The 25,218-nt window shown below is 53.3% G+C and overlaps 1 protein-coding gene across 2 annotated transcripts; it reads left to right on the top strand.

Moving 5' to 3' along the window:
* Window positions 1-242: 242 nt before the first annotated feature.
* atp1b2a (ATPase Na+/K+ transporting subunit beta 2a) lies at window positions 243-23,819 on the top strand. 2 transcript variants are annotated; one of them, XM_069186766.1, is made up of 8 exons: window positions 243-890; window positions 13,256-13,384; window positions 13,964-14,068; window positions 15,174-15,379; window positions 16,985-17,041; window positions 17,390-17,416; window positions 17,852-17,947; window positions 19,506-23,819. In XM_069186766.1, exons 1-8 carry the CDS (start codon window positions 779-781, stop codon window positions 19,671-19,673), a joined length of 900 nt encoding a protein of 299 aa, XP_069042867.1. In that variant the 5' UTR covers window positions 243-778; the 3' UTR covers window positions 19,674-23,819. The 2 variants fall into 2 exon arrangements, with proteins under 2 accessions (XP_069042867.1, XP_069042868.1); XM_069186767.1 differs by lacking the exon at window positions 17,390-17,416 and having other exon boundaries at window positions 244-890.
* The last annotated feature ends 1,399 nt before the right edge of the window (window positions 23,820-25,218 follow it).

The raw sequence follows: 25,218 nt of genomic DNA on the forward strand, positions 1-25,218 counted from the left end.
GCAGTAAATACTCTTCCAGCTCTGCCCTGAAGAGCAGCAGCTCAGCACCAGCGGCTGGAAGACTGGAGCGCACCGAGCCGGTTGGACAGCCGGCCTGTCACTCAGAGGAGGCCAGTCTGATGTCTGGAATGAGTTTTCGGGTTGCGGTGGGCGGGACAAGCGGCATTGGTCGTCAGCGATTTGCCAAGGGGGCTCCGGGGAGGTGCTGCGGAGACGGATTCGCTTTAAATAGACAGCCAGACGCGTTTTTACCGCAGTATCCCTGATCTCCGTAAGGAAAGCCGGCTCTGTGCTCACCGGACCTTGGAGGGGGGGGAGGGCTTTTAAGGTGCAGGATTGCGGATTGAGGGTGCTTTTATTTTTATATACATATATATATTTCGGGGTTTGCTGTCATTTTCTACCGGTGAACGCAGAAAAGAAGGAGGAGCGAGAAAGACATTGACAGACCTCTCATAATCCTAGTGTAATAATAGTTCCTTTTAACCCGTTGAAAAATACAGCAAGCTGCTTATCTCATATTCAACTGCAGGCAGCGACCCCAGGCGAGTCCCTGAACCGCAGGCTGTGAAGCCCCAGACTGCAGCTGTTACACCGGGCTCTCCGGGGTGTTATCTGGTGCCGCCAGACGTCCATCGCCAGCGGACCCGCTTGTCCGCGGTGTAGACCCTGCGCCTCTTCAGGAACACGGGGGCTGAGAGAGAGAGACTGCCGCTGGAACTGACCCCCGGAGCGCCGTCGCTGAGAGACACCCCGCCAGAGCACAAGCGGGGCCACCATGTCGAACAAGAAGGAAAAGAAGACCTGCGGACAGTTGCTGGACGAGTGGAAGGGGTTTGTGTGGAACCCGAGGACGCACGAGTTTCTCGGCCGGACCGCGAGCAGCTGGGGTGAGTCTGTCTCTCTCCGTCTCTGACTGTCTCTCTCTCTCCCTCCCTCCTCCGCCTGTCTCTCTCTCTCTCGCTCCGTCTGCCTGTCTCTCCCTCTGACGCCCGGCTCGTCTCTCTCTCTCACACACTCTCTCACTCTGTCTGTCTGTCCCTGTCTCCCTCCCGCACCGAGAGGCGGGTTCGCGGGCAGGTTCGGGCTGGGAATCCGGTCCAGCCCCTGTCCGGCCGGTCCGTCCGTCTGTCCCGGTGCAGGTCCGCCGGTGCTCCAGGCTGCGGACATCACCGCTGCGGCGCAGGGGCGGAATCGGGGACGCGCAGCCCGACTGCAGAGGGCTGGAGCCGCCGCTCCGCTGTGTCCTCGGGCAGGGCTGCGGGCTGCGATGATCGGCGGGTCTGCAGAGGGACTGCGGCACTCTGCTCTATTCGCGGCCGTCGGCGGTTCGCCGGCGGCTCCTCTCCGTCGACGAGCTCATTCATCGACCGGTCGCCTCGTCGCTCTTCGGACACGAGCCCCCCCCCGCGAGCCTGCTGCCTGGGGTCGATGCCAGTTTGTTAATTATCTGCTAAAGCGCTGATGGGTTTTCTTGGGCTCGATGGGCCTCTTTAATGCGGATTATGAAACCGCCCCCCCCCCCGCTCCTCGCTAACCCCCCCAGTTGCTCATCTGTCTCTCTCGCCCAGATACCAAGATTTCCCCACGCTCGGCTCGTATTCGCGTGGACACTCGCGGGAATGTGCACCACAGCAGGTGCCGGGCGCAGTTTTTGGCGGGCGGTGTTTTTTTTTTGGGAGGGGGACAGTCGCACGTAGCCGCCTACAGACAGATGGACAGAGACGCCGCGCGCCCCGTGTCCTGGGAACGCGCGAGCCTGGCAACGGGACCCCCGGTGTCTCGCCGCTTCGCGCGGGTGTGACGCGGGGCCCCTCGGCTGGACCCCCGGTTCGGCCGTGACTGTCCTCCGTGTCTCTCTCACACACACCCGTCCTCAAGCCCGGGGCCGGCGGGTTCCGGACGCCCGGCGCGGTTCGCGGAGCGAGCGGAAGGCTTCTCCGTGGGCTGTTGAAGCAAACCCAGATCCTGTCGGGGTGTCGGTGTGAACGGCAGTGGAAGGGTCACACCGTGTCCGGCCTCTGCTCCGAGAGAGCCCCGCTGGTGCTCGAGAAGGCGTCGTCAGCAGTGCGCTGTCCCCGTGCTGAGCAAGGAAAGACGACATGTCGCAGTTTCGAAATTGCGCCTTTTAATGGCTTTGCAGCTGCTAATCCTTTGACTAAAACCGAGGGTGATTGGGCTCTCTGTGCTGCCTTCTCTCTCTCTTTCACTCTCTCCATCCTCTGAACTCTCTCTGAACCCCCCCCTCTCCATTACTCCTTCTCTTTCTTTCTATCACTCTTCCTCTATCCCTCTTTCCATTTTCCTCTGTCTCTCTCTTCCTCTATCACTCTTTCCATCTTCTTCTGTCCCTCTCTCTCTTTCTCCATCCCTCTCTCTCCCTGTCTCCATAACTCCTTTCTCTGTCTCCCTCTCTCTCCATTACTCCTCTTTCTCTCTATCACTCTGTCTCTCTTCCTCTATCCCTTTTTTCATCTTCTTCTGTCCCCCTCTCTTTGTCTCTCTCTTCCTCTATTTCTCTTTTCATCTTCTTCTGTCCCCCCCTCTCTCTCTCTTCCTCTATCCCTCTTTCCATCTTATTCTGCTTATGACACTCTGCGGCTGGTGTAGCCACTGTTGCACGGCAGATAAATAATTCAAATTTTAATTGAATTTTGCCATTAAACTCACAGGGTTATTCATTCAGGAGTCTCCTCCCCCGTCTCTCCCTCGCAGATGAGTGACGTCTGTCAGGAGCCTCTCTGGGAAAGGGGGGCAGTAGGGGGAGAGGGGGCAGTACAGGGGGAGGGAGAGGGGCAGTAGGGAGAAGGGGCGCAGTACAGGGGGAGGGAGAGAGGGGCAGTAGGGAGAGGGGGCGCAGTACAGGGTGAGGGAGAGGGGGCAGTAGGGAGAGGGGGGCAGTACAGGGTGAGGGAGAGGGGGCAGTAGGGGAAGTGGAGGGCAGTACAGGGTGAAGTAGGGGGCAGTAGGGAGAGTTGGGGGGCAGTACATAGTGAGGGAGAGGGGCTGTAGGGGGAGAGGGGGGCAGTACAGCAGCCATATCATCCTGCAACTCCCAGCTGGCAGCCCACTGAAGCTCAGCAGGTGTGAGCCTGGCCAGTACCTGGATGGGAGACCTGCTGGGAAAAACTAAGGTTGCTGCTGGAAGAGGTGTTAGTGAGGCCAGCAGGGGGCGCTCACCCTGTGGTCCGTGTGGGTCCTAATGCCCCAGTATAGTGACGGGGACACTATACTGTAAACAGGCGCCGTCCTTCGGATGAGACGTAAAACCGAGGTCCTGACTCTCCGTGGTCATTAAAAATCCCAAATTTCCCATTGGCCCTTACCAATCATGGCCTCCTAACAATCCCCCTCTGTGAACTGGCTTCATCACTCTGCTCTCCTCCCCACTGATACCTGATGTGTGGGGAGCATTCTGGCGCACTATGGCTGCTGTCACATCATCCAGGTGGGGCTGTACACTGGTGGGGGTGGAGGGGAGTCCCCATTACCTGTGAAGCGCTTTGAGTGGAGTGTCCAGAAAAGCGCTATATAAGTGTAAGCAATTATTATTATTATTATTATTATTATTATTACAGGGTGAGGGAGAGGGGGCAGTAGGGGAAGTGGAGGGCAGTACAGGGTGAGGTTGAGGGGGCAGTAGGGGAAGTGGAGGGCAGTACAGGGTGAGGGAGAGGGGCTGTAGGGAGAGGGGGCGCAGTACAGGGTGAGGGAGAGGGGGCAGTAGGGGAAGTGGAGGGCAGTACAGGGTGAGGGAGAGGGGGCAGTACATGGTGAAAGAGAGGGATAGTAGGGAGAGGGGGGCAGTACAGGATGAGGGAGAGGGGGCAGTAGGGGAAGTGGAGGGCAGTACAGGGTGAGGGAGAGGGGGCAGTACATGGTGAAAGAGAGGGATAGTAGGGAGAGGGGGGCAGTACAGGATGAGGGAGAAGGGCTGTAGGGAGAGGGGGGCAGTACAGGGTGAGGGAGAGGGGCAGTACAGGGTGAGGGAGAGGGGCAGTAGGGGGAGAGGGGGGCAGTACAGGGTGAGGGAGAGGGGCAGTAGGGGGAGAGGGGGGCAGTACAGGGTGAGGGAGGGGGGCAGTACAGTGGGAGGGAGGGGGGCTGCTCTGCCGATCCCTTTAAAAGCTCTGAATCAACCGGCTCCTCCAGGGGGAGAAGTTGAGCTAAATACCAGAACTCTGTTCACTGACGATTCAGGACAGGGATTCCTTGTGACAAGCGGTGACCACATCTGGACTGTGCAACAGACACACAACCTGTGTTCTCATGCTCTGACCCATTAAACAGTTGTGGTGAAGAAATAGTCTAAAGCCCTGTGACTGGGCTGTGTCAGTGTGCTGGACTCCACAGGGACCGTGAGAGTCTAGAGCCCTGTGACTGGGCTGTGTCAGTGTGCTGGACTCCACAGGGACTGTAAGAGTCTAAAGCCCTGTGACTGGGCTGTGTCAGTGTACTGGACTCCACAGGGACTGTGAGAGTCTAGAGCCCTGTGACTGGGCTGTGTCAGTGTACTGGACTCCACAGGGACTGAGAGAGTCTAGAGCCCTGTGACTGGGCTGTGTCGGTGTGCTGGACTCCACAGGGACTGTAAGAGTCTAGAGCCCTGTGACTGGGCTGTGTCAGTGTACTGGACTCCACAGGGACTGTGAGAGTCTAAAGCCCTGTGACTGGGCTGTGTCAGTGTACTGGACTCCACAGGGACTGTGAGAGTCTAGAGCTCTGTGACTGGGCTGTGTCAGTGTGCTGGACTCCACAGGGACTGTGAGAGTCTAGAGCCCTGTGACTGGGCTGTGTCAGTGTGCTGGACTCCACAGGGACTGTGAGAGTCTAGAGCCCTGTGACTGGGCTGTGGCAGTGTACTGGACTCCACAGGGACTGTGAGAGTCTAAAGCCCTGTGACTGGGCTGTGTCAGTGTACTGGACTCCACAGGGACTGTGAGAGTCTAGAGCTCTGTGACTGGGCTGTGTCAGTGTGCTGGACTCCACAGGGACTGTGAGAGTCTAGAGCCCTGTGACTGGGCTGTGTCAGTGTGCTGGACTCCACAGGGACTGTGAGAGTCTAGAGCCCCGTGACTGGGCTGTGGCAGTGTACTGGACTCCACAGGGACTGTGAGAGTCTAGAGCTCTGTGACTGGGCTGTGTCAGTGTGCTGGACTCCACAGGGACTGTGAGAGTCTAGAGCCCTGTGACTGGGCTGTGTCAGTGTGCTGGACTCCACAGGGACTGTGAGAGTCTAGAGCCCCGTGACTGGGCTGTGGCAGTGTACTGGACTCCACAGGGACTGTGAGAGTCTAGAGCCCCGTGACTGGGCTGTGTCAGTGTACTGGACTCCACAGGGACTGTGAGAGTCTAGAGCCCTGTGACTGGGCTGTGTCAGTGTATCCAGACCTATCCTAGGTTTCAGAATCAGGTGAGGTTTATAATTGAAAAGGGCTACAGATGTGTTAAAACAAGGGAAAGATGTCAGGAATGATCGTATTGCTGCTGTTGACCCCTCTGGGGCCTGCGGCCAGGAACATGTGCTGCACAGAGACCGGGACGCAGAGACCACTCTGACCTGGAGCTCTACAGTGTGACCCAGGGCAGGGAGAACTGGAGATCACCACGCAATTTGAAGCAGGACGTGGCTGACCGACATGGACTGATTCTGCAGTGGGTGTTACGGAATATTAACGAGGACCCTATGCAGAATAATCAGGAGGAACTTCAGAGGCGTAAGCAAATAAACAGTCGGAGGTCCGAAAGCCGAAGGTAAAACAAACCGATACAAAAGTACTAAATCCGAAGTGGAGCCGTGAGCCGTGGGGAAGCTGAAAGTTGAAGCCAGAACGATAGTCAAACGACCAGACGTAGTCGGAGAACAAACCAGGGTCAGGAAGCCAAAAACCAAGACGTAACTGATCGCAGGAAGACGGGGTAGCTCTAGCCAGGAAACCCTAACACTGAGCACCAGGGAGAGTGTGAAGCAGTATTAAACAGGCTGGGGTCAAAGGCTAACTGGGAACCGTGGGGGAATGCGAGGTGGAATGCCGAGTCCTCCGGGGGCGTGGCGCAACAGTGGGGTGTCACGGTGCAGTGCTGATAGAGAGCTGCTGGATTACCTGTACCCCCAAAATATTTCACAAGGACTCATTCCTAGTGTCCAGGATGCCCTCTCCTCCCCTCAGACTCTCCACTCTGATCCTGGCAGGACAGCTAAGCTCATTAAGCCTGCTCATAAAAACCTTTTCAATTAGCAAACAGCTATTTATACAGGTGCGGGAAGACCTAATCTTCGATCTCTCACCCCAATCCAGATTAAGGGTCTTTCAGTGATGACGGTGTCTGAATGTGTAGCCCGTGTGTAGCTCAGGCAAGCAGACAGTATGTAGGGAGTGAGTAACGAGTCGTTCTGATGTGTGTGTCGGGCAGTGTAGTGAATTTGCAGTTAAGATGAGTGTAGCGCATGTGTAAGGTTTGTGTAAAGAGTATGTAGAGGGACTGGGGTCTGAATTCCCGTTGCAAACCAGACAAATGCAGTACGACAGGGCTGGAGCTTGTCAGCTGCTATATCACAGAGCAGAAGGGCCCCATCTTATATTCCTGTAGCTCCTTCCAGCCTCTCCTACTGCAGTGCTCCCCTCTGGGGGGGGGTGTCTGTGGGGTGTGGCAGAGCCCTACTGCTCAGACAGGAGAGAGGAGCTACAGCCCTGAGCCAGCTCAGCTCAGAGAGGGGAGAGTGCAGGCAGGGCTAGACTAGGACTCTGATTGGGACCTGCAGCCCAGGAAACTGCGGTCAGCTCCCCAGTTCCCCTGGCCAGGGATCAGTACTGAGAGGAGCTGCAGAGTCTCTGTCTCTCCAGCATCACTGAACAAGTGGAGCACCTCCTGCCTGCCTCCAGTGCACAGTGAGATCAGGGTAAAAGCACAGTAAATCAGGATAAACACATTGAATCAGGGTAGATGCAGAGGGAGGTGAACACAGAATATCATGATAAAAGCACAGTAAATCAGGGTAAAATCAGATGGAAGTGAACACAGTCAGAGTACAAGCACAGTAAATCAAGGTAAATGCAGAAACAGGTGAACACAGTCAAACAGTGTAAAAGCACAGTAAATGAAGGTAAAAAGAAGAATAAGGCATACACAATAAATGAAGGTAAAAGCTCAGTAAATCAGTGTAAAAGCAGAGAGAGGTGAACACGGGGTAAGAGCACAGTAAATGAGGGTAAAAGCACCGTAAATCAAGGTAAATGCACAGGGAGGTAAACAGTCAATCAGGGTAAAAGCACAATGAATAAGAGCTAAATGTAGAGGGAGATGAACACAGTCTATCAGGGTAAATGAGTGTAAAAATGGTGTAATCCAGGGTAAAAGGGAGGTGAACGTGGTGCAAGGTGTTGGGAAACCATGATGAAACCAGTCTCCTGTGGAATCAGCAGTGACCCATGGTGGAATCCCAAAGGACAGACTGGAAAAGTGTTGGATGAGCTTGCAGAATGCCTTAGGGACTGCAGGGATTTTCCTGGAAAGGCTGGAGTCTCGCAGAGCAGGGAACCCGCGCTGATTTAGCTGAGATCGGCCTGTTGAGAGGAAAGGAGAGGGGGAGGGATGTGTCAGTTCTGCAGGAGCTGAATAATTGATGTGGGCAGTCTGGAGAGAGGCTGCAGGCTGCAGGGACACACAGGGCAAATTAGGTTAAAAAACCCTGCAGTCGCCCTGCGCCAGGCAGGAGAGGGGGAGGACTGGAGAAAGAGGGAGGACTGGAGAGAGGGAGAGGACTGGAGAGAGAGGGAGAGAGGGAGAGGACTGGAGAGAGAGGGAGAGAGGGAGGACTGGGGAGAGGGAGGGAGAGGACTGGAGAGGGAGGGAGAGGACTGGAGAGGGAGGGAGAGGACTGGAGAGGGAGGGAGAGGACTGGAGAGAGAGGGAGGACTGGAGAGGGAGGGAGGGAGAGGACTGGAGAGAGAGGGAGGACTGGAGAGGGAGGGAGAGGGAGGACTGGAGAAAGAGGGAGGACTGGAGAGGGAGGGAGAGGGAGGACTGGAGAGAGAGGGAGGACTGGAGAGGAAGGGAGAGGGAGGACTGGAGAGAGAGGGAGAGGGAGGACTGGAGAGAGAGGGAGGACTGGAGAGGGAGGGAGAGGGAGGACTGGAGAGGGAGGGAGAGGGAGGACTGGAGAGAGGGAGGGAGAGGACTGGAGAGAGAGGGAGGACTGGAGAGAGAGGGAGAGGGAGGACTGGAGAGAGAGGGAGAGGGAGGACTGGAGAGAGGGAGAGGGAGGACTGGAGAGAGAGGGAGGGAGAGGACTGGAGAGGGAGGGAGAGGACTGGAGAGAGAGGGAGAGGGAGGACTGGAGAGAGAGGGAGAGGGAGGACTGGAGAGAGAGGGAGAGGGAGGACTGGAGAGAGGGGGAGGGAGGGAGAGGACTGGAGAGAGAGGGAGGGAGGGAGAGGACTGGAGAGAGGGAGGGAGAGGGAGGACTGGAGAGAGAGAGAGGGAGAGGGAGGACTGGAGAGAGGGAGGACTGGAGAGAGGGAGAGGGAGGGAGAGGACTAGAGAGAGAGAGAGAAGACTGTCTAGAAGTCCAACATGCTATCCATTGCGCCACAAAGCCTGCTTAATTGGCTTTTTTGCTTTGGCAACACTGATTGTACCCATCGGTCATGCTAATAAAGCCCCTTGAGAAAGGACTGGAGAGAGACACGGAGAGAGAGGCTACATGTCAGAGCAGAAAGTCTGGGGCAGCATGCAGTCTAATTCAGGGTTTAACCCCATAGAGGCGATCCTCTACCTTTGACCTGCTCCCCTACAGCTGCAGCCATGTTCCAACGCTCCCCCAGCTCCACTCCACACAAAGACCGAAAACTGCAAGATACCCTCGGGGCTCTGACACCTCCACCCCAGCGGAGATGTCAGTGGATTTCAGAATCACAGGGCACAGATGGAAACCACCTGTTCGCCATATACAGTACAAACTGAGAACAGGGGGCATGACTTTGTGCAAAGGGTGGTGTGAGCGTGGAACAAGCTGCCCAGCCGCATTGTAGAAGAAAATACCCTGGCGCCTCTCAAGAAACGACTGGATGAGATCTTCTAGGCAGGACAGGAGGAAAGTCTTTAGACAAAGAGTGGTGGGAGGGTGGAACCAGTTGCCCTTCCGTGTTGGAGAAGCAAACACCCTGGCAACTCTCAAGAATCGACTGGATGAGGTCCTCCAGGCAGGACGAGAGGACTTCTTTACATTAAGAGAATGAGAATGTCTGAAGGAGATCCTCAGATTGAACGGCTGAATGAGATCAAGAGATGGGCCAGATGGCCTTTTGTGACTTGTAAGTGTCCTAGAGAGAGAGGGAGGGCGAGAGTGTGGGCTGGCCACTATAGCCAAGGGCCCAAGAGAGGAAGGAGAGATGGAGGGAGCGAGGAATGGCACCCTTTCATTCCGATTCCTTCTGCTCTGCTGCAGCACAACAGATTCTCCGGAGAGAGAGAGAGAGAGAGCACCGGTGCACCGGAGAGGAACTGACAACGCCTCAGGCCCGATAGTTCAGACACACACAGAAATGGAGGACAGAGCCCCTTCCTCCCCTCTCTCTGTCTTCCTGCACCTCGTCTTCACACGCACTCGTGGGGCGTCGCTGTGAGCCCCTGGAAGAGCCGTGACTTCGTGGGGATGCCTCTGGGCTAGGCGGGGTTCCTGTCTCCTGGGGTAGAGTCCCCCAACTCCGGCCCCGCGATGTTGCAGTTCCCGAAGCAGCCTGCGCACTCCTGCGCTGCAGCATAACCGCACCCTTCCAGCAACACAGCCTACCTGTCCTTGGGCCTCTAGTAACACCTGCAAAAGGAAAAGCTGTTTCCTGTGTCCCACAGCTGGCAGCTTGTTCCAAACACCTCCACCCCCCAACTCTTGGTGTAAAGGAGCGCGATCATTCCTATTTCTTTATTTCCGCTTGTGTTCTTGGATCCTTGCTTCTCTTGATCCCGAATCTGTCCTCTGGGTCGACTTACAGTAGTCAGTAACCTTTCAGGATTGGAAAAGCCTGAATCAAGTCTCATCATAATCTCCTGTGTTCTGAACTAAAGAGGTTCAGAGGAGCTTACAAAGGTACATCATGCACTGAACCCTGTCTGCACTCCTGCCCAGAGCAACACAGCACTGTCTAATGTCCCTTTGTGTCACTGCAGTATTCTGTGATAAAATCACAGTAAAGAGCAGTGAAATAAGGGTAAAAGCACTGTTAAGGGTTGTAAACCACAGTAGGTCAGTCTAAAAACACAGCAAAGACCGAATTAAACACAGTAAAGCACTGGGAGATCAGGGTAAAAGCACAACAAGGTGCAGTAAAGCACAATGATTTTAGGGTAAAAGTACAGTACATCCAAGTGAAATCAGGGTAAACGCAGTGCAGTAAAGCCCAGTGAGATCAGGGTTAACACACAGAATAGTGCAGTACAGCCCAGTAAGATCAGGGTATAAACACAGTACAGTGCAGTACAACCCAGTGAGATCAGGGTAAAAACACCGAACAGTGCAGTACAGCCCAGTGAGATTAGGGTATAAACACAGTACAGTGCAGTACAGCGCAGTGAGATTAGGGTAAAAGCGCAGTACAGCCCAGTGAGATCAGGGTAAAAGTACAGAACAGTGCAGTACAGCCCAGTGAGATCAGGGTGAAAGTGCAGTACAGTGCAGTACAGCCCAGTGAGATCAGGGTATAAACACAGTAGAGTGCAGTACAGCCCAGTGACATCAGGGTAAAAGCACAGAACAGTGCAGTACCCGCCTAGTGAGATCAGGGTAAAAGCACAGTACAGCCCAGTACAACCCAGTGAGATCAGGGTAAAAGTACAGAACAGTACAGTACAACCCAGTGAGATCAGGGTAAAAGTACAGAACAGTACAGTACAGCCCAGTGAGATCAGGGTAAAAGTGCAGTACAGTGCAGTACAGCCCAGTGAGATCAGGGTAAACACACAGAACACTGCAGTACAGCCCAGTGAGATCAGGGTAAAAGTGCAGTACAGTGCAGTACAGCCCAGTGAGATCAGGGTAAAAGTGCAGAGCAGTCCAGTACAGCCCAGTGAGTCCTCTGACCCCTCCTGCTCGTCTGTGAGCCCTGTCGGTGTGACGTGTCCACTGCCGCCACCTTGATTCTCCGAAAACACAAACCTGCTCTCAGCTAATCCTCTGACCTCCTGCCCCTAATCCCCGAGCCCCTCCCCCAGCTCCCCAGCACCCCGCCCTCTCCTCCACAAATCTCTTTCTTCTTGTTCTTTGATAATTAATCTGGACTCTGTCCAGACCTGCAATCCTGGATTAATTTTTTTGTTCTTGTTTGGCAGAGATGGGGGGGTGGGGGTGTAGAAAGCATGCTGTTTTGTGTGTGTTTGTCGAGTGTGTATTTACAGTGTGTTTGTTGTATGCGTATGTGTGTTGGGAGTATGTTTTGTGTGGTTGCATGTTGTGAATGTGTAGGCTGTATGAGTAGATTGTGTGTATGTTGCGTTGTGTGTGTTTGTTGTGCGTGTGTGTGTGTGCACACACTGGTTAGAAAAGATCCAGTCTGCTGGAAACAGATGGGCAGTGAAAACAGTGTTGTGATAGTGAGGCTGGGTTCCCCGAAATCTGTCACCAAACCTGCAGGTTTTCATTCCAGCTCAGCTTGTTGCGTCTTAGAATCCTTAAGTGAACTAACGAGCTACCTGACTGGGAACTGTGAAGTTGTTCTTTTCTGCTAGGGAGCTGGAGAGCTCGGGTTTTTTACAACACTATTGTTCAAGGCTGAGCCCAACATGCCGAGGAACTGAAAACAATCCAAGAGTCCAGATTAGCCCTTTAATTAGGTCAGTTCCGGGTTTAATTATGTAAATGAGATGTGTGGAACTGCAGGACCCATGTACTATAGCAGCACACTAAGGGGGCACTACCGGCGCTGCTGTCCATCAGAGGGCGCAGTGTGCTGTGTGGGGAGCGTTGCCTCAACGAAGAGCTGAGGGGTGGGCCTTTATGTCCAACCTCAAGGAAGAGCGCCACTGCTGAGAGGCCCTGTTGCGTCAATGGGCATGGTGCTGGGACAGGCTTCCTGCTGTTCATCTGTGATGGGTGCACACTGCCCTGTGCTTGTGTCTATGCACGAGGGTGTGTGTGTATATGTCTGTGCTTGTGTCTATGCACAAGTAGGTGTGCGTGTCTGCCTGTACTTGTGTCCATGTGTGTCTGCCTATGCTTGTGTCTATCCACAAGAGAGTGTGCCTGCACGCCTGTGGTTGTGTCTATCCACAAGAGTGTGTGCCTGCATGCCTGTGGTTGTGTCTATGCACAAGGGTGTGTGCCTGTACGCCTGTACTTGTGCCCATGCACAAGAGTGTGTGCCTGTACGCCTGTGCTTGTTCCCATGCACAAGGGTGTGTGCCTGCACGTCTGTGCTTGGGTCTATGCACAAGTGTGTGTGTGCATTCATCCGTTTGAGTGTTCTGATATATTACTGTCAAATCCTATTCATCATGAGAGAAAATGTCCCACAAAGACAGCACCTCCTGCCAGACTGGTGTCCCCACAGTGGAAACAACTCCTATATAAACCAACCAGCATGTCTTCCCTCTTAAGGGGTATGTGTGTGTGAGTTTGGGACAGGAAGTGATGACAGAGTGAGAGTGTGTGTGTGGGGGGGACTAGGCCAGCTGGTGCCCATCCCCTCCCCCTCAGATCTGTCCAGAAGTTTGGGTTGAGCAGAGCGCGGGGTGAGGGGGAGGCAGTGACCAGGCGGGCTCCAGATTACAGAGGATTACAGCTTTAGCGGGTCTGTCCTGGCATGCGGTCAGTGGCGTGCTTGGACTCCACAGGGGGTGGGGGTGGATGGAGGAAACAGTGGGGGGCTCCAAGTGGCTCCAGCGGTGCAGGATGGACTCCAGACTCCAGGGATTGAAGGTTCAAGGCTGAGATTCCCCAGGGGAGTGTGTCGTAGGAGGGTGAATGGTCCTGTGCACACTGGTGGGACACAAGCAGTTTCTCTATCGGAGCAGGCCTGGGACAGTAGACTGCTCCAGTTAGGCCATTAATTTGTTTGGTTAGCCAGTTAAGAGACCCAACAACCCTCAACCCGTCATGCACATGATGCTGTAGACTGTGGATGACTACAAGCCCACCCACCAGGACCAGAGCTGGACACCCACTGCAGCATAGCGCCCCCTAGTGCCTGCTAGCTTTGCGTATCGTAGTCATCATAAAGCTGTCATGAATCATGACATGGGGTGTGCTCTCATCTCTCCACAGCCCTCATCCTGGTCTTCTACCTGGTCTTCTACACCTTCCTGACTGGCCTGTTCTGCCTCACCATGTGGGTGTTGCTGCAGACTGTGGACGACTACAAGCCCACCTACCAGGACCGGCTGGCCACCCCAGGTACACTGCTGCCCTAAGCACTGATGAGTGCCTGGAGAAGTAACCTTCCTGAGAAGGTCACTGCTGTAGAATAGTGCACTGATGGACACTGCTGTAGAACAGTGCACTGACGGACACTGCTGTAGACCAGTGCACTGATGGACACTGGTGTAGACCAGTACACTGACAGACACTGGTGTAGAACAGTGCACTGACGGACACTGCTGTAGACCAGTGCACTGACGGACACTGGTGTAGACCAGTACACTGACAGACACTGGTGTATAATAGTATACTAACTGACACTGATGTAGAACAGTACACTGACAGACATTGGTATAGAATAGTGCACTAATTGATACTGGTGTAGAATACTGCATACAGTATACATCAGTGTGTCTAGTCTTGTACACTGATACTGTATGTTTGAATCCTGATAGATCAGTGTGTCGAGAGTCTTGCACCCTAATACATGTTTGTATCCTGATAGATCAGTGTGTCTGGAGTCTTGTCACTGATATGCAGAGTGACAAGCTGATGGAAGAGTGATCTTGCAGCATATGCTCTGACTCGAGCTGTCCCTCTGTGCCTTCTGTACAGGACTGATGATCCGGCCCAAGTGTGAGGCCCTGGAGATTGACTATGATATTGCCAAAACGGAGAGCTGGGATGATTACATCACTGCACTGGACAGCTTCCTTGCCCGTGAGTCCTGGTGTGGGGAGCGAAGAAGAGAGTGAGAGTGTGTGTGTGTGTGCTTCTGGAGGGTGAGTAGAGAGTGAGAGCGAGGGTGTACTCCTCTGGGGAGTGAGAGTGAGAGCGAGGGTGTGCTCCTCTGGAGAGTGAGTAGAGAGTGAGAGCGAGCGTGTGTGTTTCTCTGGGGAGTGAGTAGAAAATGAGAGTGTGTGTGTGCTTTTGGGGAGTGAGTAGGGAGTGAGGGTGAGGGTGTGTTCCTCTGGGGAGTGAGTAGAGAGTGAGAGTGTGTGTGTGCTTCTGGGGAGTGAGTAGGGAGTGAGGGTGAGGGTGTGTGTTCCTCTGGGGAGTGAGTAGAGAGTGAGAGTGTGTGTGTGTTCTTCTGGGGAGTGAGTAGAGAGTGAGAGTGAGGGTGTGTGTGTGCTTTTGGGGAGTGAGTAGGGAGTGAGGGTGAGGGTGTGTTCCTCTGGGGAGTGAGTAGAGAGTGAGAGTGTGTGTGTGCTTTTGGGGAGTGAGTAGGGAGTGAGGGTGAGGGTGTGTTCCTCTGGGGAGTGAGTAGAGAGTGAGAGTGTGTGTGTGCTTTTGGGGAGTGAGTAGGGAGTGAGGGTGAGGGTGTGTTCCTCTGGGGAGTGAGTAGAGAGTGAGAGTGTGTGTGTGCTTCTGGGGAGTGAGTAGGGAGTGAGGGTGAGGGTGTGTGTTCCTCTGGGGAGTGAGTAGAGAGTGAGAGTGTGTGTGTTCTTCTGGGGAGTGAGTAGAGAGTGAGAGCGAGGGTGTGCTCCTCTGGGGAGTGAGTAGAGAGTGAGAGCGAGGGTGTGTGTTCCTCTGGGGAGTGAGTAGAGAGTGAGAGTGTGTGTGTGCTCCTCTGGGGAGTGAGTAGAGAGTGAGAGCGAGGGTGTGTTCCTCTGGGGAGTGAGTAGAGAGTGAGAGTGTGTGTGTGCTCCTCTGGGGAGTGAGTAGAGAGTGAGAGTGAGGGTGTGTGTTCCTCTGGGGAGTGAGTAGAGAGTGAGAGCGAGGGTGTGTTCTTCTGGGGAGTGAGTAGAGAGTGAGAGCGAGGGTGTGTGCTCCTGGTTCCCTCAGCACAGTGTCTGAACGCCCCTGCTCTCTGGTCTCTCTCCAGCCTACAACAACAGTATCCAGGTGGCCAACAATGACCACTGCACCCCGGGACAGTACTTCATCCAGGAGGACAGCGGCGAGGTGCGGAACAACCCCAAGCGCTCCTGCCAGTTCAACCGCACAGAGCTGGGCAGCTGCTCCGGCCTGGAGGACAGGACCTACGGCTACCAAAACGGCACACCCTGTGTCTTCATCAAACTGAACAGGGTGAGGGGGAGGAGGGGGAAGAGGGGGAGGGGAGGGAGGATAGAGGAGGGAGGGAGGAGAGAAGGAGGAAGGAGAAAGAGGGAGAGAGAGGCAGAGGAGGAGGGAGAGAGGGTGGAGAGGAGGAGGGAGAGAGGGTGGAGAGGAGGAGAAGAAAGAGAGAGGAAGAGAGAGGGCACAGGGCAGAAAAGAGCAATAACATGTTGGCTCTGTGTAAAAAGAAGTGACCAAAACTCCAACCACCACAAGGCCCTGCTGAGCCAAGAGCCCCTCAGCCACTGACACCAGCCAGCCTCAGGACAGCACAGCTAAAACAACACCAATCAGAATCAACCAAAACAGTACACAAGCCGAACAACACTACCTCACCCACTGGGTGACAACACAAACAAGACAAACTGGAATGCTACAGAATCCTAAACGGACAATACACACTAGCCGAATATCTGACCAGGGTATGAAATAACAAAGAGAAACAGACCCTGACGAAGTACAGGCTCAGTGACCACAGCCTGGCCATAGAAACTGGGCGACACAGGCAGACCTGGCTGCCCAGAGAGGACAGGCTGTGCTCCCACTGCCAGCGGGGAGAAATAGAGACAGAGGTGTACTTCCTACTGCACTATGACAGATACTCTGGGATTAGAGAAACATTCTTCCCTAAAATAACAAATCTGATCCCAGAATTCCCACTCCTGCCAGAATCAGGGAGAAGGAAACTCGGTTGAACTGGATCTCCTGTCCCAGCCTGAGGAACAGCGAGCCTGTCTCTCAGTAATGCTCCTTATGCTGTTTGTTGAAATTGTAAATGTCTAAAGATGTTAATAATAATAATAATAATAATTGCTTACACTTATATAGCGCTTTTCTGGACACTCCACTCAAAGCGCTTTACAGGGAATGGGGACTCCCCTCCACCACCACCAATGTGCAGCCCCACCTGGATGATGCGACGGCAGCCATAGTGCGCCAGAACGCTCACCACACACCAGCTCTCAGTGGGGAGGAGAGCAGAGTAATGAAGCCAATTCATAGATTGGGATTCTTGGGAGGCCATGATTGGTAAGGGCCAATGGTAAATTTGGCTAGTACACCCCTACTTTTTTCGAAGAAACGCCCTAGGATTTTTAATGACCACAGAGAGTCAGGACCTCGGTTTTACGTCTCATCCGAAGGACGGCGCCTGTTTACAGTATAGTGTCCCCCTCACTGGGGCATTAGGACCCACACGGACCGCAGGGTGAGCGCCCCCTGCTGGCCCCACTAACACCTCTTCCAGCAGCAACCTTAGTTTTTCCCAGGGGGTCTCCTATCCAGGTACTGACCAGGCTCACACCTGCTGAGCTTCAGTGGGTTGCCAGTTGTGAGTTGCAGGATGATATGGCTGCTGGCTAATGTTGTGGCTATGTTGTCTTTATTCTATATGCTTTGGCAACACTGTAATTTGTTGGTCCTGCCAATAAAGCTGTTTGAATTGAATTGATAGGTCAGGCCAGCAGGAGAGAGGGAGTGACAGGTGAATTAAATGGAGGGAAAGGAGGAGAGGAATGGGTGGGAGGGATTATAGTAAACTCTGTGTGCCTGACTCACTCCCTGAATGTGTTCCAGGTGATCGGGATGAAGCCGGGAAGCGGAGAGTCTCCATATGTTACCTGCGGAGCCAAGGTGAGTGTCTCCCTGTGTTTACCTTCTCTCTCCTAGCTTACTCTGCCCCCCTCCATCCCTCACTCCTCCTCTCCTCCTCCTCCAGTCATCCCTCTCTCTTTCCAAACCTCCCCCTGCACAATAACACCAGCCCCCGACCCCCTGACCCCTGACCCCCTAACCCCGACCTCCGACCTCCAACCCCTGGTATCACTTCTGTCTGTCATTCCACTGTGTTGTCGTTTGTCGGGCTGCACCATGGATCTCCATGTCCTCTCACCCCTTCGTTTCTCTCATGTTCTGTTCTTTTTGTTCTTTTGTCTGTTTTTTTTGTTGGCGTCTGTCGCTCTCGCCTTCTGTGCTTCACAGAGGTACAAAGTTGGCAAAGACGAATGGGTAAGAATGCCAGGGAGGCAGGGGGAGAGAATCAGGGTCAAGGGTCAAAGGTCAGGATTAGGGCTAGCAGGGTGATGGCTATGTACAGCACAGTAGTAACCTTTAGCAATAACCTTTAGTAGTGACCTTTAACCTCGGGTCAAGCCTAGATTTAGGGTTCACTGTAGTGCTGGCTTCTTCCAGTAGGTGCATGCCCACCTCCTTCTCCCTCTCTGGGCTGCACTGCTTGGGTAGAGCACTAGTGGGGATCCTGAGGTTCATCCAACTAGTGCCCAACACTCATACACACACACCTCCAGTTCAGCAACTGACACACACACACCTCCAGTTCGGTTCGGCGACACGCACACATACACACCTCCAGTTTGGCGACACACACACACTCCTACACACCTTTCCTGCTGCCTGGCTGTAACTCTCCCTCCTGCCCCACAGAAGGAAGATTCGGACAAGATCGGGATGCTGGCCTACTTCCCCCCCAACGGCACCTTCAACCTCATGTACTTCCCCTACTACGGCAAGAAAGCCCAGGTGGGTCTGTGCCCTGGTCTCCGCTGGTTCTGCCCTCTGAAACTTTAACTGCGCTCTGAAACTCCCAGGGCTGTCCAGTCCCTGGTCCTCGGGGGACCTGTTGTGTCCCAGAGTGTCTGCAGGAATCCCAGGTCTCCTCACAGAACCAGAACCGGGTGAATAGCCCCAGGAAGAGTCTGGGAGAAGCTGGGCCCATTAAGCCGATAACGAGCAGACTGGGGCCTGTTTACAGAGCGGAGCTGGAACATGACCCTGCAGACACACCAGCCCCTGCAGGACTGCGCAATCCCTGCTTGAGACCAGTAGGGCGGCGGTGTGGAGCAGAGGGCAGGACCTCTGGACTTGTTCTGATTCCAGATGGGAAACTGCTGCTGTACCCCTGAGAAAGGTGCCTCACCCAGAATGCACCAGCTGCAGATCTTTGTGTTTTTTTTAAAAAGGTAACTGTAAGGGGAACACGGTGGTGCAGGGGTTAAAATTGCTGCCTTGCAGGGCTGGGGCCCTGGGATCAATTTGTGGGGTGCTGTCTTTGTGGAGTTTGTATGTTATCCTTTTGTTTGTGTGCGTTTCCTCTCAGAGACAGTCTGGTAAGTTAATTGGCTTCTGGGAAAACTGGCACTGGTATAAGTGTGTGTGTTTGTGTCTGCCCTGTGATGGACTGGCATCCTGTCCAACGTGTATCCCACCTTCCACTCAATGCTTGCTGGGATAGGCTCCGGCTCCTCTGCGACCCAGAACTGGATGAAGTGGTTATCCAAAGTGATGTGATGATGTACCTGTGACCCCCAGTAGCCCTTAGACACCCTGGGAGTGCCTTTAAAACTGAAAGCAGGGGGCATTTCTTTACACAAAGGAAGGTGGGGGTGTGGAGCAGGTTGTCCGGATGTGGTGTTGAAACCGATGCCCTGGTTTCTCTCGAGTAACAACTGGAGGAGATCTACAGTCAAACAGCCGCTAGAAATGGCTTTGAAAAAGGGAGCAGTTCTGGTTCAGATGGGGATTTTTGAAAGAAGGTGCCCGAGTCCCTGAAAGGGCTCTCCCTGGGTGTGAACGCCAGTGGGATTCTGGGCTCTCAGGGAGCTGCCGGAGTGAGTTCTGAGCACGAATGAAATCCCACGTGGTAGCCATGTTCCATCGCCAGAGCCTTCAGAACGGCTCCAGTATTTCCACTTCAGGGATTAAAAGCACAAAGTACAGTTCACTGACACGTCTGCAGGGCTCATGAGTCCTTTATCTCTCTCCTTCCTCGATCTTTCAGTCTCTCATGCTCTTCCCTGCTCTCTTTCAACCTGTCTCTCTTCTTCCTCTTTCTCCTCTCTCATTCCTTCCACTCTTTCCTCCCTCTGTCTCCTTCCTCGCTCCTCCCTCTTTGTCACTCTCTCCCACTCTCTCCCTCTCTCCCTCTCCCCTGTCTCCCTCTCTTTCTCCTCCCTCTCGCCTCTTCTCTCCTCTCTCTCTCAAGTTCAAGTTCCAAGACCTTTGTTGGCCTGACCGATTCATTACTGTTGCCAAAGCAGGGTCCATGACCAGCACATGCTCTCCCTCTCTCCTCTCCCAGGTGAACTACTCCCAGCCACTGGTGGCAGTGAAGTTCCTCAACATCACCTTCAACAGCGACGTCAACGTGGAGTGTAAGATCGTGGCCAGAGACATCAAGGTGGACGCAGAACAGCGTGACAAGTTTGCCGGTCGCGTCTCCTTCAAGTTAAGGATCAACAAGAGTTAATTTGCCCAGAAGCACGCACACAAGTACACACACACACACTCACAAAGACACACACTAATGTAGATCTGTACAAAGTGAGAGATTTGCAGAGCCACGCTGTATTAAAACAATCAGCCTACAACACAGGGACAGTGCAACACAAAGACACAACACAGAGCACGGAATGAGAGCAGACACTAACACACCAGTACCGTATATGGGCACGGCTTGGGGCTTGTGCAGATCTTTCATGGCCTGAGACAGATTCTCGTGGGGAATTCGGATGTTGGGGAGGGGACGCATTAGAATTCGGGTTTGGCGGGATCTCTTTTAATAAAGCAGGGCTCAATATATTCCTATCAAAACATGCTGTGTTACAGTTGGATCGAAGCTGTAAAGAAAACCTCAAGAACACACACACATGCACTGACGACTTTGTCGATGGACTGTTGCCGAATGACAGTATCCTGTAATGCGACCCTCCACCCAACTCCCCCTCCCCCATGAATCAACCCTACCCCCCTTAAAAAAATCATCGCATTACCTAAAGAGAACATATCTATAAATGTGTGTATGTGTACATGCGTACGTTACCCCACAGGACTGGGAGTTCTTGGCTGAGATGGGGAATTCTTAGGGATGCTGGATCCGTGGACACGGGCTGTGTTGTTGAATGTTCCTGGTCTGTGATTAGAGCAAAGCAAGGTTGTCCATGATTCTGCATCCTGGAGGAATACTGGAGCTTGGCCTATCCTGGGTTATTCTGTGGGGAGATGTATGTCATGTATAGATCATTTCTAAATGTGTAAAGCAGATATATATATATATTTGTTTTTGTATTAATTTGCACTGGACAGAGCGGGATATTCCCGCCTATGGACTAGAGAGGGAGAGCGGAGGGATTTTGCTCCATTGTCATTCCCATTTTTCCAACGGATTCCCACGCCATTGTCTCTGTGCTCCACGCTGCACAGCTCCAGTGCCTCTGCTTGTTTCCTGTACCGCGCAAATCCGTCGTTTTCCATGTCTGCAGATCTGCTTTGTGTACGTTTGAGTGTGCAGACAGAAACTTTTCCCTAAATACCTGTGTCCACTGGCTCCAGGCATCAGTGGACACTGGTGTGTGTATACAGTGTCTCCTATAGGAGTCTGGACACTGGTGCGTGTGTGTACAGTGTCTCCTATAGGAGTCTGGACACAGGTGTGTATATGTACAGTGTCTCCTATAGGAGTCTGGACACAGGTGTATATATGTACAGTGTCTCCTACAGCAGTCTGGACACTGGTTCATGTGTGTACAGTGTCTCATGTAGGAGTCTGGAAACAGGTGTGTATATGTACAGTGTCTCCTACAGCAGTTTGGACACTGGTGCATGTGTGTACAGTGTCTCCTACAGCAGTCTGGACACTGGTGCGTGTGTGTACAGTGTCTCCTATAGGAGTCTGGACATGGGTGTGTATATGTACAGTGCCTCCTATAGGAGTCTTGACACCAGGTGTGTATATATACGGTGTCTCCTATAGGAGTCTGGACACAAGTGTGTATATGCAGTACACAGTGTCTCCTATAGGTTTCTGGACACCAGGTGCATATCTACAGTGTCTCCTATTGGTGTCTGGACACCAGGTGTGTGTGTATATACCATGTCTCCTATAGGAGTCAGGATACCAGGTTTGTATATATACAGTGTCTCCTATAGGTTTCTGGACACCAGCTGTGTGTATATACAAGTGTCTCCTTTACGTTTCTGGACACCAGGTGTGTGTGTATATTCAAATGTGTCCTGTAGGTGTCTGGACAGCGGGTGTGTGTATATACAGTGTCTCCTATTGGTGTCTGGATACCAGGTGTATGTTTATACTGTGTCTCCAATAGGTGTCTGGGCAGCAGGTGTGTGTATATACTGTACAAGTGTCTCCTATACAGTAGGTGTCTGGACACCTGGTGTGTGTGCATATACAAATGTCTCCTGTAGGTGTCTGGACACCAGGTATGTATATACTGTGTCTCCTATAGGTGTCTGGGCAGCAGGTGTGTATCTGTACAGTCTCTCTAATGGCTGCAAATGAGGTATATATATCCAGAAATTCATGTTAGTGTTCGCCCACCTGATACATACGCACTGTGTATACTCAATAACGCTTGTACAGATACTTATTGGAGCCAGATAATTATTTACTTATTTATTTGTTTTTGCTAGTTTATTTATTGACTGATTGATTGTGACAGATTGTTTTGAACAGTGTAGGAGTTTGTTGTTTGTTGTAGAGCATTGTCCTAGAATATATCCATGTGCGATTCCATAAGTATCCTTCTGCAAGTTACTGGTGCGGTCAGCAGGAATCTATAGGTCCTATCCATGACATTCCATAGACATCTCAATACATTCCCTAACTCCAAGATGTAAGTCAACAGAATTGACAGTGCACAGTGAACAGGCCTTGGAGTTTGTGGCTTTACCACCAGGGGGCACTGAAACTCATTCTTTGTGAAGTGACCTCTGTCATTTTCTCTGGGAGCTCTTGGCCTGTTATTTTTGGTGTGGGACCTAACAGAGCTGTCAGAGGGGTCAGTTTACCTTCAAAGCTGAATCCCTACACCAGCCTCGCATCAAATGAAGTGGTGCCGCCCCCTGGTGGTGAAAATGTGCAAGCTCTGGGATGCATCAGGGACTCCTGCAGCCCAGGTGACACAGTGTGGGAGGTCTGTACAAGCAAACTGCAAGAGGCAACTGAAGAACAGGACGCATATCAGCTGTCACATATCACATTTCTCTGAATCATGTCCAACATCTCGCCCATCAGTTGATATTTATTACCTTTTTTATCTTCTTGTCGTCGAGTTATTTTGGGGGCCCTGGAGCATCTATAGAAGCAATATATTCTGCGCGGCTTTAATCGGTGTGTTTTGTTAGATTAGAATCGCGAGAGACGGGACGAACACGCACACGTAGGAAAAATCTAGAGAATGTTTTTCACCGAAAATCCAACCGAAGGTGGAGGCCGTCAGTTTCTGCCGACGGTTTTCTAGCAGTGCTCAAGAAGTGGGAGGGGAGTTGAGTGAGGAGCGTCTCCCATTCTGAGGCCGGGACAGACCTGGAGATCTGGGGGGGGAGAGGGGTGTGGCAGAGCCCTACTGCTCAGACAGGAGAGAGGAGCTACAGTCCTGAGCCAGCTCAGCTCAGCTCAGCTCAGCTCGGAGAGAGGGGAGAGTGCAGGCAGGGTTAGACTGGGGCTCTGATTGGGACCTGCAGCCCAGGATACTGCGGTCAGCTCTCCAGCTCCCCGAGAGAGGAGGTGAAGCGTCCTGTGTCGGCCACAGGCCGGGGCGGCAAGCTGGAGAGAAACAGAGCCAGGTGTATCTCCAGCACCACTGAACAAGTGGAGCTCCTGCTGCCTGCCCGTCCCCCCACCACCACCAGGGCGGCGACAATACGCCAAACCCTGGGCAACCTGTGGGACGCTCTTCGTAAAACCCCCATCACATTGACGGGAGAAGACACAGATGGCACAACACCGAGCACATAAGGGAGCCGGCTCGAGCACAGCAGCACAATATCTCCTTCTGTGCGAAATGCAGGGTCTGCCTCACACGTACCCGGCAGAAGGACAATGCGCATGCCAGTTTAAAATCCATTTCCATCAAATTGGACCCGATTTGAATTCGTCCCGCTCAATACCGAACTTGAAACAGAGACACACTGAGACTACCCCTTACTCTTTCCATCTCTCCGTCTGTCCAGTTTCCTTCTCTCTATCGTTCCCTCTTCCCTTCCTCTCTCTCTCTCTCTCTGAAATCAGTGCAGAACTGACAGACTCATTCCTCACAGGCGAACCTAGTGTTTACTCTGCGCTAGTGGGCTTCAGCAGCAGTCCGGCGGCGGTGTGACCCACCAGTGATGGCATTCGAGAGGGGGGATGAGACCCCAGTGCCGGCTGCTCCCCCACTCCTCCCCCTCTCCCACCCCAAGTCATCCTGTTCCTTTCCTCCTCTTTTCTTTTGAAAACATATATATATACGTATATAAAACATATAAGATGAAATAAATGAAAAACTACATGAAATACGATATTTAATGCCTGTTATTGAACTGCTGGATTCTAAAAGAGAAAAATAAAAAGTGAAATCCCAAAAAAAGAAAATAAAAGGATTTTGTGTTTAAAAACCCACTTTGTCCTGCTTTATTTCTGCCCGTGGAGAGCAAAAAGGAATACAGAGGATGTCCTCTTTTATCCGGATGGTCCTGCAGGAGTATGGATCGGTGGCGCAGTGCTGGGGCCCTGGGTTCAAGTCCTGACCTGGGGTGCTGTCTGTGTGGAGTCTGCATGTTCTCCACATGTTTGTGTGGGTTTCCTGCAGGTGCTCTTGTTTCCCTCCACAGTCCAGAGACAAGCTGGTAGTTTAATTGGCTTCTGGGAGAGCTGGCCCTGGTGTGAGAGTATGTGTTTCTGTCTGTGTGTCTGCCCTGTGTTGGACTGGTGTCCTGTCCAGGATGTACCCTGCCTTGCTTCCCTCCCCTTGCTGGGATAGGCTCCAGCTCCCCCGCGACCCAGAATTGGAAGAAGTGGTTAGAAGATGGATGGATACTTGGCAATGTGGGAGAAAGAGGAAGTGGTGTCCAGGAGAGAGGCACAAGGTGCCCTCAGCAGAGAGCTCCTCCTCTCCCTGTGGAGAGATGAACAGGAGAGCGTCAAGGGTGCTGGGGGTTTGTGGGGTGGAGTGACCTGCGTATGATGGTGTGATGCCCATGGGGACTGTGTGGCTGGAGCAGTGACCGCTGTGATGCCCCAGGGAAGGGCGCGTGTGGACAGCGTCAGCGACCGCTGTGATGCCCCAAGCGAGGGCGCAAGTGGCCGGAGCAGTGACCGCTGTGACGCCCAGAGTCACAGAGTGGGTGTCACATATTCTGTGTGCAGTGTTGGCTGTACCACTGTATTAACCTCCTCTTAGTTGGCTGACAACTGACTGGCTGTCCCAGATGGAACAAGAGCCCCTCGGGAAGGCACCCCCATATACCTGGATCACCTCGGGGGCCCTCTCTGGAATTCAGCCGTGACTGGGAGGAGCCGCACACCAGGGTCAGTTCAACTGGGAGGGAGTTGCGTTGGGCAACATTGCAACACTGCAACCCTGCTGCCCCAGGAACTGCTGGTGCTGCTTTCTCTTCTCATTGTCCTCTTCACCGCCCCTCCACACTTTCTCTTCCCACTGTCCTCTGCACCGCCCCTCCTGTCTTACTCTTCCCACTGTCCTCTGCACCACCCCAGCCCCTCTCCCCCCAGACTGAGCACTGCACTCAGCAGGAGGCCCAAGGGGGGCTCGTCCACCACCGCGCACGAACAGACTGGGACACAGACACAGCAGCGCTGCTGAGCAGGCCAGCCGGGCAAGGAGAGGGGGACGAGACGGAGGGAGAGGGGGGAGGAGAGCGGGGGTTCATGCGCAGGAGGGCGGGACAGAGGGAGGAGGGCAGCAGACGGACAGATTGTTCTCTCGTGTCCAATCCCTCAGGCCTGGGCGCTAATCTCGGAGGCTCTAATCCTGCTCCGCACAGGCTCAGCAGCC

Source organism: Lepisosteus oculatus, chromosome 3 (assembly GCF_040954835.1).
Source record: "Lepisosteus oculatus isolate fLepOcu1 chromosome 3, fLepOcu1.hap2, whole genome shotgun sequence".
Classification (NCBI taxonomy): Eukaryota; Metazoa; Chordata; class Actinopteri; order Semionotiformes; family Lepisosteidae; genus Lepisosteus; species Lepisosteus oculatus.

Coding starts and splice junctions, on each gene's coding strand:
- atp1b2a (XM_069186766.1), top strand. CDS start 779: ATGTCGAACAAGAAGGAAAAGAAGACCTGCGGACAGTTGCTGGACGAG. Junction 13,385..13,963: donor GGACCGGCTGGCCACCCCAG/GTACACTGCTGC, acceptor CCTTCTGTACAG/GACTGATGATCCGGCCCAAG. Junction 17,948..19,505: donor ACTACGGCAAGAAAGCCCAG/GTGGGTCTGTGC, acceptor CTCCTCTCCCAG/GTGAACTACTCCCAGCCACT.